The following is a 13,650-nucleotide window of genomic DNA, read 5'->3' as shown; positions in this document are numbered from 1 at the left end:
AGTTTTAATTTGAAGCATGTCAGAACTGTTTAACACCAAGCCAAAGATTCATTCAGTCACTTAGTATGTATAGAGAAGACTAATTTTGGAGTGCTAAGTATCAAGGCAAATAAGGCTTGCAAAAAGGTAAGAAAACTGCGAGAAACAGAGGGCATCAGTTCAGTGAATGGTAAATCATGGTCCTGTTCTTTCTGAACTGAATCTCTGTCCCTCCAATAAACTGGTGGCAACTGCAAAGTCACCAGTCTCTCCCAACCCTTCACTTTAGGGTTGCCAGGAGCTAGGAGGAATTTTCCAGGTGTGAGAGGTTCCCTGGATCTTCTGAAAGGAGGCAAATAAAGACAGACCCAAGGCTTACAGGGTAGCAGCTCTGGCTTTCATAGCAGCCAATATTTTGTAGCTTCTTAGTTGTAGAATGGTTAGAATAATCACCTAAGACTGCAGCTACCCTTGTCCCTCCATCAGCTGGCACATCTCAGCCTGCTTTCCACTCCTTAGCTGCCTTGGAACTGCCAGGGATCGTGGTTCTGTGACCACACCATCGTTAAGAAGCTATAATAATCTAACCAAACACTTCACGTGTAAGCCACGGCTTTCCTCCTTGTGTTGCATTTGCACAGCAGATTAGTGTCCTCTTTAGGAAGCAGTCAGGGATCTCTTTGTTTCCTTCTTTCAAGTACAAGGTGAATTAATCCATTTGGAAACCAGCAAATGCACCCCTCCCTTTCCCCTCCACAAACCAAAATTCTTCCAGCCTTCATCTCTTGACAATAAAGAGATAAAGCTCGGATGCCCTACACGACGAAGAACTGAGCTTGTTTCTTTGCATTTAAGTTTTACTAAATAAATTGCTTTTGTTGTTCAAAGCTGTGATGAATGGAGACAGAGGGCCAGGTTGGTCGCTGGAACAGTACAATGGATGTAAGAAGGTTTTTTTCTTTGCCATATAAATCATTCACATTGTTTAAGGTACATTGATCAATCTAATGGCTTGTAATAGGCTCCTAATTGCCACTAGGAAAGTATTGCAAGCTTGCATCTGAACGTGAAATGGTTCATGATCTGAGCTGAAATTCACCTTAAGCCTGAGTTCCAGTAATTACAGAACACAGAGCATAATGAATGGCTCCCCTTCTTTCCTTGCTCTAATCCCAGGACAGCGTGAGGGGGAAGAAGAGAACATAGGAATGGAGGTCTGGCATATTTTCCTCTACCAAAATAGCAATTCATTAAATGGCAAAAGCTGCAGGAGGATTTATTGGTCATTGTGGACCGAAGAGAACTTTGTAATGTCAATCATCCTGCCTATTACGCTGCCACATATCTCTATCTCTAGATAGACAGCTTGCTTAATCACAATCAACATTCTGAGTCACGCCTGGCTAAAAACGTGGTATAAAAAGCTAGGAGGGCACCGGAAGCGGGATGCCAGGAGAAACGTGGGGACAGGACTCCTCGGCGGTGAGGCTGCTCCGGTGAGGCACCCGCCCGCTCCCCTGCCCGCCCGCCCGGTGCTGCCGCTTGCCCGCGCCCCGAGCGGCGCCGCCGGGGGAGCCGCGGGGCGGAGGGGCCGGGCGGGCCGGGGCGGGCCGGGCGCTGCCAGGGACCGCCGAGCTCGCCGTCCCGGCCGCCGCTGCCCTGCTCACCGCACACACCTCATTACCGAGTCAGCAGAGCTGCTTTAATGGACTTGTGCGGAAAGGCGGTTTTACGCTCTGTAAACGTTGGGTCCAAGCGTTTACTAATTAAACTCTTTCTATTTAGAAACACCTGCGTTTTAAGAAAGCTTTCTGAACGCTAGAACTGGCTGAATTTCCAACCTGCTGCAGTCTGAGCTTGTCCATGCCTAACCTACACATCGTAACAGCGCTGGAAAGCATGTGAACTCAAGAGGTAAAATCCTCGTACAATGCTCCTCGCACAACGTTCCTCAGACTTTCCTACCAAGGCAGAAAACAAATCTATGATGCTGTTGAATAATCTCCCAATAATTGTAGTAATTAAAATCATCATCCAGTCTGCAGTCACCTCTCTTCCTTTGACACTAGTCTTCCCTTGAATTGTTAACGTGTCTCCGGCTGAGATAAACAGAACAAGGGAGCTTTAAAATACACGGTCCAAATGAATTTAGAGGAAGGGAATTAATTCCAAAGACGCTTTTGACTGCGTTCAGTAAGCGACAGGATTTCTGAAACTATTGTGCAGATTTTAAAATACAGAGTAATATGGGTCTCCCTGCTACTCCTAAACAGTGTCACCTTAAAGATCGAGAAAAGATGAAAGCCCAGCCTGATGCTCCACCTCGGGGCTCAGTGTGCAGGGGGCAGGAGGAGAGGGGAGTGCACCATGTAACAAACATCATATGAAAGATCAAGCAGAAATTGTGGGAGAGTGCCATAATTTTCATTTAATTTCCATGATCTATTTGATCCCAGTGCTCATTCCCTTTTTTATTAACGATAAAAGATTTCCTTCTAATCAAAAGCTGCACTTCTTCTTTACCCACAAATGAAAAACTCTATAGTGGAAAGAATTCAGTGGACTCAACAGGCACCAAGGTCTGTATTTTAACACTATCTCTACATACCCTTCCCCCTCGTAGTATCTAGTCTTGGGCAGAAAAGTGGGGAAGCCTTTTCCTAACTGAAGTTATTAATTTATCACCAGGTACCCCTCTGAGTTTCTCTGATAATCAATGCTGGCTTCTAGACCACATAAATGAAGAGTGTAATTGAGAGGGGGAGGGGGTTTCGCACGGAAGAACTGTTGCTTAAAAAAAAAAAAAAAAAAAAAAAAAATCTGGCAGGACGCAATTATTTATCTCGGCAATGAGCAGTTTGCCTGTTTCCTGCCCATGTCCCTTCCGTTTGGCAGAAAATTAGGCTGCTTCTCTTAAACTTGGAAGGGTTTGCCCCCTTCCCACCCGTAACATCCATGGGTAAAACTCCGTGCTCCCCCCCCTCTTCCCCTCGAGAATGCAGGGGAAATTGTACAGCAACCTTACATTTAACTGCTGCTAAATCGATATATTTGGCAAATATTTGGCAGCTCTTTCCCAGAGCTCTTCTTGAACAGACGAGCCATTTCATCTGATGCTCTTGAATATAAACCCAGGAGCTTCCCAACCATCTGTAATGAACGAATTGTTTCCCAGCTCTACCTCCTAAAGACAGCAACTTTAGTAGTTGCACAGATCAAAAGACACTCGTAGAGAGAAGATGGGAAACAATATTGTTCAAAGAAAGTGAACTGTTGCATTTAATTAGGCTATTCTTTATTAGTATTCATATTGAGGTTTTTTTTTTTTTTAGATTTATGTTGGTTTAACTGTAATGTATTTATGATGTAAATATATTCTGAGATGAAAACGTCACGGATCAATTGTAAAGGACCCGGATACATAATTTTAAAAAATCAGTTTCAGTTTATATGAGGTTCTCACCCCACTTTCGCTTCTTAGTCAGATTTGTTTATGCAGAATCGACATTTAATAGTGCTAATTGCACTCCAGTTAAATTGCCCTGATTGCAGAAAGGGAAGCAATTTTCGTGCTCTCTGTCTGGGTTTGGAAGAAATTGTTTTATATTCACCTCTTTATAAAGAAGTGGAGATAAGGCACCGAGCCTTTGCACAAATTGCACTTATGGGCTGACTGGCAGCATTCAGGCTCTATAATAGAGCATTATTTGGCCGTTTTGAATAATGTAAAGCATTTGCTGAAAGCTATTCTCCTGAAAATTGCTTTAACTTTTAAAAGGGTGATGATTCACTCCAAACCAGGCCTTTGTTACATTGTCATTATCCCCCCAAATGTTTTAACAGTCAGCTCAACACTTTAGCATAACACATTGATCTTTGTTTAAAAACTCGATTTTTTGAGTATGAAAAAAATCTGTCAGAAAATACTTGACCCCCGAAAGATTTTAGCAGCGTTCCCCCTTCCGCCGCCATTCGCTCAGCCTTTCCACCGCCTGCCTCGTTCCTGCGGGTTTTAGTTACTTTTCCGACTACAAAGGGGCGAGGAGATGGATGTGCGGCAGGCAGATCCGCCCGCCAGTCTTCAGGCACAGCAGAATCCCTACTTTGCTGTGGGAGCGCAAGCGGGCAGCGGATGCCTTTACTCGCTGATGTAGAGGCAACATTTTTAAACGTCACGCTCTCGATCTGCCTTCCAGCCGTATTTTATTGATGACTTTCCCCAGGATGAGAGGAAAGACCCTCTCCCCCCGCCGCCCTGGGGTTGGGCAGAAGCGCCGCGCTGCCACTTGACGACCACCACGGCAGGCTCCTGGGAAGGAGCGGGTTTCCTCCGGAGAAAAGGAAGAAGGAAGGAAGGAAGCAGGGAAGGAAGGAGTCACCTGTTGGGCGATGGCTCCCAGGTGTCCATGTCGGACTCCTCGCCTCACCCGTGGGGGTTCCATCGCTCCCCCCGCCACCGCCTTCCTGCCGCCTCCACCCGCCGAGCGCCACAGCCCCCTGGGTGCAGCCGCCGCTCAGGATGTGCTCCGGGCAGACCTTTCGAGGGAAGGGTTCGCCGTGCACTACCCGGACCCCTGCGCCGGCTGCGAGTCAATGTGGAAAGAATTAAGCGCAGAACAGTATTTTCTCCTGCTGCCCCGACTATGTTTAAGACGCGGCGACAAAAAGGCGAGCGCCCTTTGAAAATAGCCTTAGACGTTTAAATAAAAGATATTCTCCAGGGACATCCTTCCTAGCATGGCAGTCGTCCCATAGATTGCATAACACAGTGTAGAAAAAACCGCAATGGCCACCTTATTCATGCAGACACATACACACACATATATATAAACATGTAAAGAAAAGCGAAATCACAATCTCAAATTCCCGGTTTCTCCATCTTGCTCCTAAGCGATGCCTATTTTGCATCTGCTAGGTTTTACACTGGATGGCTGAGGCGGCACTGAGAAGGAAATATTGACTGAAATGCAGAGCAAGGGCCCGGCATTGCTTGAACGCACTCATCATATTTCTGGTTCAGAATTGTACTCAGCTGCACTGAGAACGGCAAAAAGGAAGGGGAAAAGCTCCTGTTCCCATCCTCACAGAGCCGACTGCGATGATGAAAAGTTGCATGCCTATTGATCTTCCGCGGGCACAGTACGGGCAAGTTCTAGCCAATTACTTAAGAAGCCTCCAATAATTACAAATCAAAGGGACTAGCTTGCAAGACATTGAGGAGCCGAGGTTTGGACTTACATTTCGCACATGCAGAGAGCAGGTAAAGTCTCTGTCGCTCACTGGGTGCGTGGAGTGTGCACAGTGCAGAGGCCACAGGCAAGTGCTAGGGAGGCTTATTCCAGCAGCGCCCTAGCACTGCTAGGAGGGAGCAAGCCTTCTGCCATTAGCAGCACTGCTTCCACGGGAGTATATGAGGCTTGAAAAACGTGCTGCAGGCTGCGAATTTGACTTTCAAAGTGTTTTGCTGGCGATTACTCTGTAAAACAATATCCTCTATCTTAAACAACAGGATGTCAAATGCCCGTCGTCCCCTCTCCCGCCCCGGTACAAGAGCAAAGAGATAGATGCCTGACGGTTCCCTGCCTTTGGAATTTTTTGGCACTTTATATAACCACAAAGCCTCCTCAGTTCCTTTTGCAATGAAAGTAAGAAATACGTTGTGCACGAAATCACTTCTGGCATTTAGCGAAGAAAACAAACAAACAAAAAAATCTAACGTGTTTTCACAGAATGTCATTAGGCGCTGTTAGGTTATTTGTATCCAACACGGACAGCTCCCAAACGGCCCGAAAAGGAGGCAAAGGGCCTGTTGAATAAAAGCGACGCAGGTATGGTTTACGGGCCGCGAGGATCGCAGGTGACTACACCAGCAGAGGGGCACCGGACACCTCCTGCACAGTTTACAGGAGACGCCGGAGCGGCGTCAGGCGTGACACCAGCCCTCGGCCGGCGCTGACCTCGCTCTGGACGCCTGCCCTCTGCGGCCGGCCCCGCTCCCGCGGCGGGCAGGCGGTGCGGGCCGGCGGGAGGCGCGGCCCGGCGGGAGGCGCGGCCCGGGGCGCCGGGGCCGGCGGTAATTGCGGCGCGGCCGCCGCGGGCCGGAGCGGGGAGTTTTCTCCCCGCGCGCTGACTGGCACGCGCCCCGCGCCCCGGCGCCGGCACCTCCGCGCAGCCTGATTGGCTGCCGGGCCGCTCCGGGCCGCTCCGCCCGCGCCCTCATTGGGCGAGCGCCGCCGCCAGCGGTACTTCAAAGCGGGCGCTGCCCGCACTTAGGCAGAGTTTGGCCCCGCCGCGCCGGAGTGTCCTTAGTGCCGCCGGGCAGCGCGGGGCGCTCACCGAGCGCCGTCCCCTCCGCCCCACCGCCCAGCCCACGGACGTGCTATGGCTACGTCTATCCTCGGGGTAAGTCGCACCACCGCGCGCTTCCTCGCGGCTTCCCCCTGGAAAAACTGTCGTTGCCGCCGCGTCGTGGCTGCCCCTTGCGCAAATCGCGTGGACCCGCGGATGGGGACGTGATCCTGGCCCGCCTCGGGGGATTTCATTGCGGGCTGCCCATCGGGTGGCTCCCAAAGAGTTTAGCCTGAAAACTCGCTGGGCCGGAGAGAAGCCGTGCTGCTTCTGCTTTCTTTTGTTCAGTTGTCGGTTTGGGATTTTTTTTTGTTTGTTTGTTTTTTTAACTCGAACTACATTCGATTTCCAAAGATTTTCGCCGGCCCGGCGTTGCACGAGGCGACAGCCGGAAGGCTCCGCACACTGCTCGCCTTGCTGCCGTGTCTTTTTTTCCGTCGCTCCTGTACGGTTGCTCGAGGAGACGCCGCATTTCGTTCCCACGGGATTTTTGGTTTAACGGCGGTACGCTCGAGCAGCCCTCTCGGAACACGCGTGTCGCTTGTCCCCGTCGGGACCCGCTTGCGATGTAAATCTCTCGGGCGACGAGACCGGTCCCCGGCGGAAAACGAATTGTGCCGACCGTGGCAGGGCTGGAGCCGTCTTCTAAAATAAGAGAAAACTTTTCCGCGGTACCGCTCGTTGCGCCGCGGTTCTACCCGCGCTGCCGTGTCCCCGCGGGAGCCTGGCGAGGTGGCAAGGGTTAGGCTGACGGGCCGGCTTTGTCTCTTCCCGCAGGAAGAGCCGAGATTTGGAACGACTCCCCTGGCCATGCTGGCCGCCACCTGCAACAAGATCGGCAACACTAGTCCCCTGACCACCCTGCCCGAGTCTAGCGCCTTCGCCAAAGGGGGCTTCCACCCCTGGAAACGCTCCACCTCCAGCTGCAACCTGGGCTCCAGCCTCTCGGGCTTCACGGTGGCCACGAGTAGGGGCTCCAACGGACTGGCCAGTGGCACGGGCACCGCCAACAGCGCCTTCTGCCTGGCTTCCACCTCGCCCACATCCTCGGCCTTCAGCAGCGACTACGGCGGCCTCTTCTCCAACTCGGCGGCGGCGGCGGCGGGCGTGTCCCCGCAGGAGCCCGGCGGGCAGTCGGCCTTCATCTCCAAAGTGCACAGCTCGGCGGCCGAGAGCCTCTACCCGCGGGTGGGCATGGCGCACCCCTACGAGTCCTGGTACAAGTCGGGCTTCCACTCCACGCTCTCGGCGGGCGAGGTGGCCAACGGAGCGGCCTCCTCCTGGTGGGATGTGCACACCAACCCGGGCTCCTGGCTCGAGGTGCAGAACCCGGCGGGGGGGCTGCAGAGCTCGCTGCACTCGGGCGCCCCCCAGGCCTCGTTGCACTCCCAACTGGGCACCTACAACCCCGACTTCAGCTCCCTCACCCACTCCGCCTTCAGCTCCACCGGCCTGGGCTCCACGGCCGCCTCGCACCTGCTCTCCACCAGCCAGCACCTGCTCACCCAGGAGGGCTTCAAGCCCGTGCTGCCCTCCTACACGGACTCCAGCGCGGCGGTGGCGGCGGCCAGCGCCATGATCTCGGGCGCCGCCGCCGCCGCCGCCGGGGGCGGCTCGGCCCGCTCCGCCCGCCGCTACTCGGGCCGCGCCACCTGCGACTGCCCCAACTGCCAGGAGGCCGAGCGGCTGGGGCCGGCGGGGGCCAGCCTGCGGCGCAAGGGGCTGCACAGCTGCCACATCCCCGGCTGCGGCAAGGTGTACGGCAAGACCTCGCACCTGAAGGCGCACCTGCGCTGGCACACGGGCGAGCGGCCCTTCGTCTGCAACTGGCTCTTCTGCGGGAAGCGCTTCACCCGCTCCGACGAGCTGCAGCGGCACCTGCGGACTCACACGGGGGAGAAGCGCTTCGCCTGTCCCGTCTGCAACAAGCGCTTCATGCGAAGCGACCACCTGAGCAAACACATCAAAACGCACAACGGGGGCGGCGGGGGCAAAAAGGGCAGCGACAGCGACACGGACGCCAGCAACCTGGAAACGCCGCGCTCCGAGTCCCCCGACCTCATCCTGCACGAGGGGGTGGGCGCCGCCGCCCGCGGACCGGGCAAGGAACCTACCGCGGGGCCCGGCGACTCCTAGGGGCAGCGCCGCCGGAGCCGCTCGGACTGTGCCCCGCGCCCGCCGGAGGGACGCGAGCCGCCCCACGCCCACGGCGGCCCGGGCCGCAGCGGGGGCGGGCCGGGGGACGGCGGGGCCGGAGAGGCGCGGCCCCCGTCCCGCCCGGCCAGTAGGTACCGAGTGACACTTTCTTCCGTTTCCCTTTTCTCTTTCTGTTGGAAGGCAAGCATCCTAAGAGAGGCTTAAGGTGAGAAATACAGCTACAAGTCTGAGACGGTCCCTCTGTATCTCATAAACATCTGTATAAATAGGGTTCAAAAAAAGAAGAAAAACAGGAGAAAAAAGAAAAAAAAAAAAAAAAAAAAGAAAACCAGATCGTGTTCCCTTATTTTTCTTGTAAATGTTGATCTGATAGGGGGTTTGGGGAGTTGGTTTTTTTTTTTTTTAATTGGTGAATTCCTGAAATTCAGGGAGGTTTTGGGGTTCCGATTATTTTTTTTTTTTATTTTAAAATTCTGATGCACTTTGTGGAAGTCAGTATATATGTAAAAGATATTTAAAATGTTGAGTTAACACTTCACTCAAATACACGTAAGTTAAGGTCTCTTAAAGAAATTAAATGCGTTTATCTGTATGGAAAAAAAAATCTTGACATATTTTCATTTTGGTATTATTAAAGGACTCTGAACAATATACTCATGGGTTTGTTCTTCTTCGTGTCCCCTCCTTCCCCCCCGCCTAGTTCTCGCTGGGGTCACTTTTTTAGTGGGAGCCCTTGCACCCCTTTCCATCGGCCTTATAGTCACTGTGATTAAAAATACAGCCAGTAATGATAAAGCTGGGAGGGGATGGGACCGGCCCCAGAGTCAGGCGCACTGAACCACTCTGCTCGCTCTTTTCAAACCGCCTTTGCTTTGATTTACTTTAAAAAAAAAACAACCCAAACAAACAATTTAAAAAAAACCAAACACACAAATTTTAACCGAATCCGAGCCCTGCTACAGCCGGAAACCATGCCGAGACCTAAGTGTCTTTGGTGAAACTGTCCCCAAAATCGAGCGAAGGCAAACTGTGCTGAGGAACTATTTATTTAATTTTAAAAGCCTTCAGCGCCACAAGGCTGCCTAGGCTGGGAGGTGATCTCGGGGGAATAAATCGCTAGAGTCAATACTCCGGAAAAGACATTTCATGCCTAAATGAAAATCTTGTTAAATGTTATTAATTTTGACTTAGAGCACACAGCAGCCCCCTGTGCCTTGTATTCCCTTATTAGGGATTCATGTCTTATCAAATATCTAATTAATCTCCTAGACATCATTTGTTCTGGCCAACTTTATCTCAGCTGGTCCACGGGGAAAACTCCGAATATTCTCGGTGACAAAGCTCCCTTGAAGATCCTTTTAATTGTCCAAATTAACTGCACCAAATTTGCATGTCAAACGGTAAAGGGCAACCTAAGATAAAATGTAAACGTTTTAAAAGCCCCAAACTAAGCACTTGATTTGATAACTAGGCTTTTTAATGTTATGGAAGACAACTGCTCCTTTCCTTTTCAAAGACAGTTGATCTATGCAAATAGTGAATTGGAAATGCTTATGTCCCCATGCAGTCAAATGGTCCTTGCATGTTATTTGAATATCAGTGGCTTTGCTATTGAAAAGGTTCAAGGATGCTCTCTGACTTCTTTGTGATTACTCAGTGCAGCGTCTTATTCTGAAGAAAAAAAACTCAGGAATAATTAAAGGCTGGGCTAAGGCCTGGGAACACATTTGGGACAGGAATCTCATTTAGACAGGCTCTTTCAAAATAAGGCACAGTTAAATTGACCAGAAGGCAATTATTGAAATGAAAATTATTTTCACTCCCTTTGTCTCCTGACCACCAACCTAACAGCCACAGTATTTTTTTAAAGGCAAATTGTTAATGAGATAATTGTGTTATTAAAAAAAAAAAAAAAAGAAAAAAAAAAAAAAAAAAAAAAAAAAAAGAGGGTGAGGGAAAAAAAAGTTAATTTACTCTGGCCGGTACAGATTGGATGAATACAAATATTTTAATCCTCCATAAAACAGGGAATGCAAATAGCATCGGCAAACGGATTCTGCTGTCGGCCACCAACTGGAATAAAGACGTTGCGTTAAAGAAAATACATCTGCCGTGAATACTAATAACCGCGTCCCACCTCCTCCGCGCTACTGTTGCACAAAAGCGGCCGGGCAGCGCCGACACCGCCTGTGCCCTGGGGCGGCGGCGGGAGCCCGGCGGGCCGTTCCGCGGCCCGGGGGAAGGGAGCCTCCCGGGAGAGGCGCCTCGCATCACAGCTGCCGGCAGCACCTTCCCCAAGAGCCGCTCCGGAATTTTCCTGGCCAAAAGCATCCCGGCAAAGGTGTCTTTCCTCCCGCCCCCGGCCGGGAGCCGGCAGGTTTCCCGGCGGGCAGGGGAGGGGAGCGGGCGCGGGGGACGCGCTCGGGCGGCGGTAACACACAGAGCGGCCGGGCAGCGGGACCCGGCTCTCCTCCCCGCCGGGCGGCCTGGGGGCTGCGCAGGAATGCACCCGCGCGGGGTGCTGGGCAGAAGTCAGCTTTGTTTTCGATTTATAATAAAACACATCAAAGGACACCATCCAGGTCCAGTTTCTGCCAGGCCGGGGTTACAATTCTCAGCTCAGTGATCAAGGACCTTTTTGCATTGCCTTTGCCCCTTCGGGTCAGAAAACGTCCATCACTTACAGACTCCCCAAAAATGAGGAAGGGAGCAGCTCTGGGCCACAGAGCCGGTTCGTTTAACCAAGAAAATAGAAAGCGTGTCACCTTTTTTGAAAATAAATGATACCATTCTTTCGTAAATGTTGGAGATAATTATATGGTCTGGGGAACTTCTACCAAAAAAAAAAAATCTCTAAAGAACAAATGGTGTGAGAATCGAAAAATAAATCTGATTTCGGTCTTTGAATCCGTACTTCACCTATTTAGTAAGAGGACGCTAACCCGAGAGCGGGAGAGCACCGAGAACAAGAGGAGTGCCCTCTCGGGCTCCGGCGGGAAGGGAGGCACGGGGGAAGCCGGGCTCCCGCCGCCCTGGCCCCGCTCGCTCCGGGCTTGCCCGTGAGCTGAGCCTGGCTCTCGTTTACATCCCGTTCCAGCTATTGCTGCCCATCCCCACACCTCGCGGACAGCAACTTCAACCCTGCTCCGGGAGCCCGTTAAAACACGGCAAACAACCAGCCAGCAACGGCAACCACCACAGACGGGAGAAGGTAAAACGCCAGGAAAAATTATGTAGTAAATGTCATTCGATCGCCAGGTCCCCCGTTCGCAGGAAGCGCGTCCCTTGCCCCTCGCGGCGAGTTACAGACCCAATGGCTCGTTTTACACTTAAAAGGTAACATCAGTGTTTTTGTTCTAATGAGATAATATATAAACACCCGATCTCGTGCCTGGACAGCTTCTTAATTGCGTCTTTTAATTCAAATGGAAACTTTATCTGCGGGAGCTGTAATTTATTTGCAGCCATTATCTATCTGTTGGCCAGGATCCTTTCCCACCCTTCCAAAACGCAGATGAAGGGAAGCTAACAGACAGCCCGCCCCTTTGAGTAATTGGTGTGCTAAGTGTTTATTTTAAGTGAGAATAATTTAGCTACAAATTTCCTCAAGGAATAACATCCTTCACACATTACAAAAAGGAGAGCAGGAACAAGACCGAGCCCGCACACCGGGACGCTCCCGGCGCGGGGCCGCACGGCGGCTGCCGGGCGCCACCTACAGGCGCTCCCTCGGCGGCCGCGGGCGGGGGGCGCGGCCGGGGCGGCCGCGGGGGCGGCGGCGGTGCCCGGGCCGGGCCGCGGCGAGGAGCCGGCGGCGGGAGCGCGGGGGGCCGCGGCGGCCGGCCCGGGGAAGGCCCCTGGGAGCGGGCGAGCTAGCGCGAACTTCTCTGGGAGACGGCGGGGCGGGACGGGCCCGCCGGGACCGCGCGCACATCCGGCCCGGGGCAGTTCGGCCCGGTCTCACCGCTCCCCGGGCCGCCGAGCGGAGGGGCGGCCGGGCCCCCGACGGTCACCGCTCTGTAACCTCCGCGCGGCCCCGCACCCGCGGCCGGGCGCGGCTCCCGGCGGGCACCCGCCGGTGGGCCCCGGGCGCGGCTCTGCCGCCGCCGCCGCCGCCTCGGCGCCGCTGTTGTTCCACAAACGCGCGGCAGCGCTGCTCCCGAGATGTGCTAATTGGTACCTGGCTGGCAGGGCGCGGGGTCCCTGTCCGCTCCCCGGCACAAAGTAGGCTGCTAGAAAATTTGAAATTGCCTTTCAGCCTAAAGCTGCCTTACCTGAATGTCATAATTACAGTAATTATGTACATCCAAATTACATGCTAATTAAATTAGAATCAAATCGTTCTAAATCGAAATCAAATGAGGTAGCGAGAATTAATCAATGACAACAACATAAATAGAGAGCTTCCTTCAGGGATATTTATTGTACCGATCCGAGCAGGAGCCCCATCTGGGAGTCACCCCTCTATTTACTTTCAGAGTAGCAATAATTTATTACTCGGCGCTAATCCTTAGCCACGGGTCCGGTGGGGCGGCACACCCAGAAAGCGGCCCGAAGCTCCCCGCCTCCCTGCCCGCCCCGAGAGCCGCCCGACGGATCCGGGAGCGCAGCTCGCCCCGTCCCGAGGCAGCCCCAAGCCCCCGGGCTAAGCAGCAGAAGAGCCCCCCGGAGAGCCGCCGGCCCCCGCTCCGACGCCGGGAAGCCCCTGCCACGGGCCCTGCCCTCCCCGCCAGGCTGAGGGAACCACCTCACGGCGCCGCGGCCCCCTCCGCCCAGCCCCGCAGAAGGTTAACCCTACTCCGCGGCTTTTACGAAAATAAATAAATAAAATCCAGAATAACGACATCGCCAGAGCCGCTCTTACCTCCATCCGCAGAGCGACAGCACCTCCTGCCGGGGCCCGCCGGCTCTGCCGAGCGCCGCGCTCGGCCCGGGGCGGCGGCGCCCCATGTCCCCGCGGGCCGGGGCGGGGCCGGGCGCGCGCAGCCGCCCCTCGCCGCGGGCGGTGCCGCCGGGGCCCGTGAGGGCGGCGGGCGAGCGGCGCCCCGGGGCCGCCCCGCACAGCCCCCTGCCCGGAGCGCTCCGGCCGGGCTGCCCTGCGGCCAGGGCGGCCCCACCCTCCCGCAGCCGCCCTCCAGGGCCCCGGGGGTCGCTTCCGTACCGGTG

At 53.7% G+C, this 13,650-nt stretch overlaps 1 protein-coding gene across 1 annotated transcript; it reads left to right on the top strand.

Annotated features, from left to right (window-relative positions):
* Window positions 1-6,269: 6,269 nt before the first annotated feature.
* Window positions 6,270-8,563, top strand: SP9 (Sp9 transcription factor). The gene is made up of 2 exons (XM_066322793.1): window positions 6,270-6,381; window positions 7,105-8,563. Exons 1-2 carry the CDS (start codon window positions 6,361-6,363, stop codon window positions 8,461-8,463), a joined length of 1,380 nt encoding a protein of 459 aa, XP_066178890.1. The 5' UTR covers window positions 6,270-6,360; the 3' UTR covers window positions 8,464-8,563.
* The last annotated feature ends 5,087 nt before the right edge of the window (window positions 8,564-13,650 follow it).

The sequence above is a fragment of the Sylvia atricapilla genome, chromosome 7 (genome assembly GCF_009819655.1).
Source record: "Sylvia atricapilla isolate bSylAtr1 chromosome 7, bSylAtr1.pri, whole genome shotgun sequence".
Lineage (NCBI taxonomy): Eukaryota > Metazoa > Chordata > Aves > Passeriformes > Sylviidae > Sylvia > Sylvia atricapilla.
Note: the sequence above shows the minus strand (reverse complement) of the source record. Positions and strands in the feature narration are given on the sequence as shown.

Excerpts from the sequence above, each read along its gene's own strand:
- SP9 (XM_066322793.1), top strand. The coding sequence starts at position 6,361 with ATGGCTACGTCTATCCTCGGG. Across the intron at positions 6,382-7,104 it reads TGGCTACGTCTATCCTCGGG|GAAGAGCCGAGATTTGGAAC; the intron begins GTAAGTCGCACC and ends CTCTTCCCGCAG.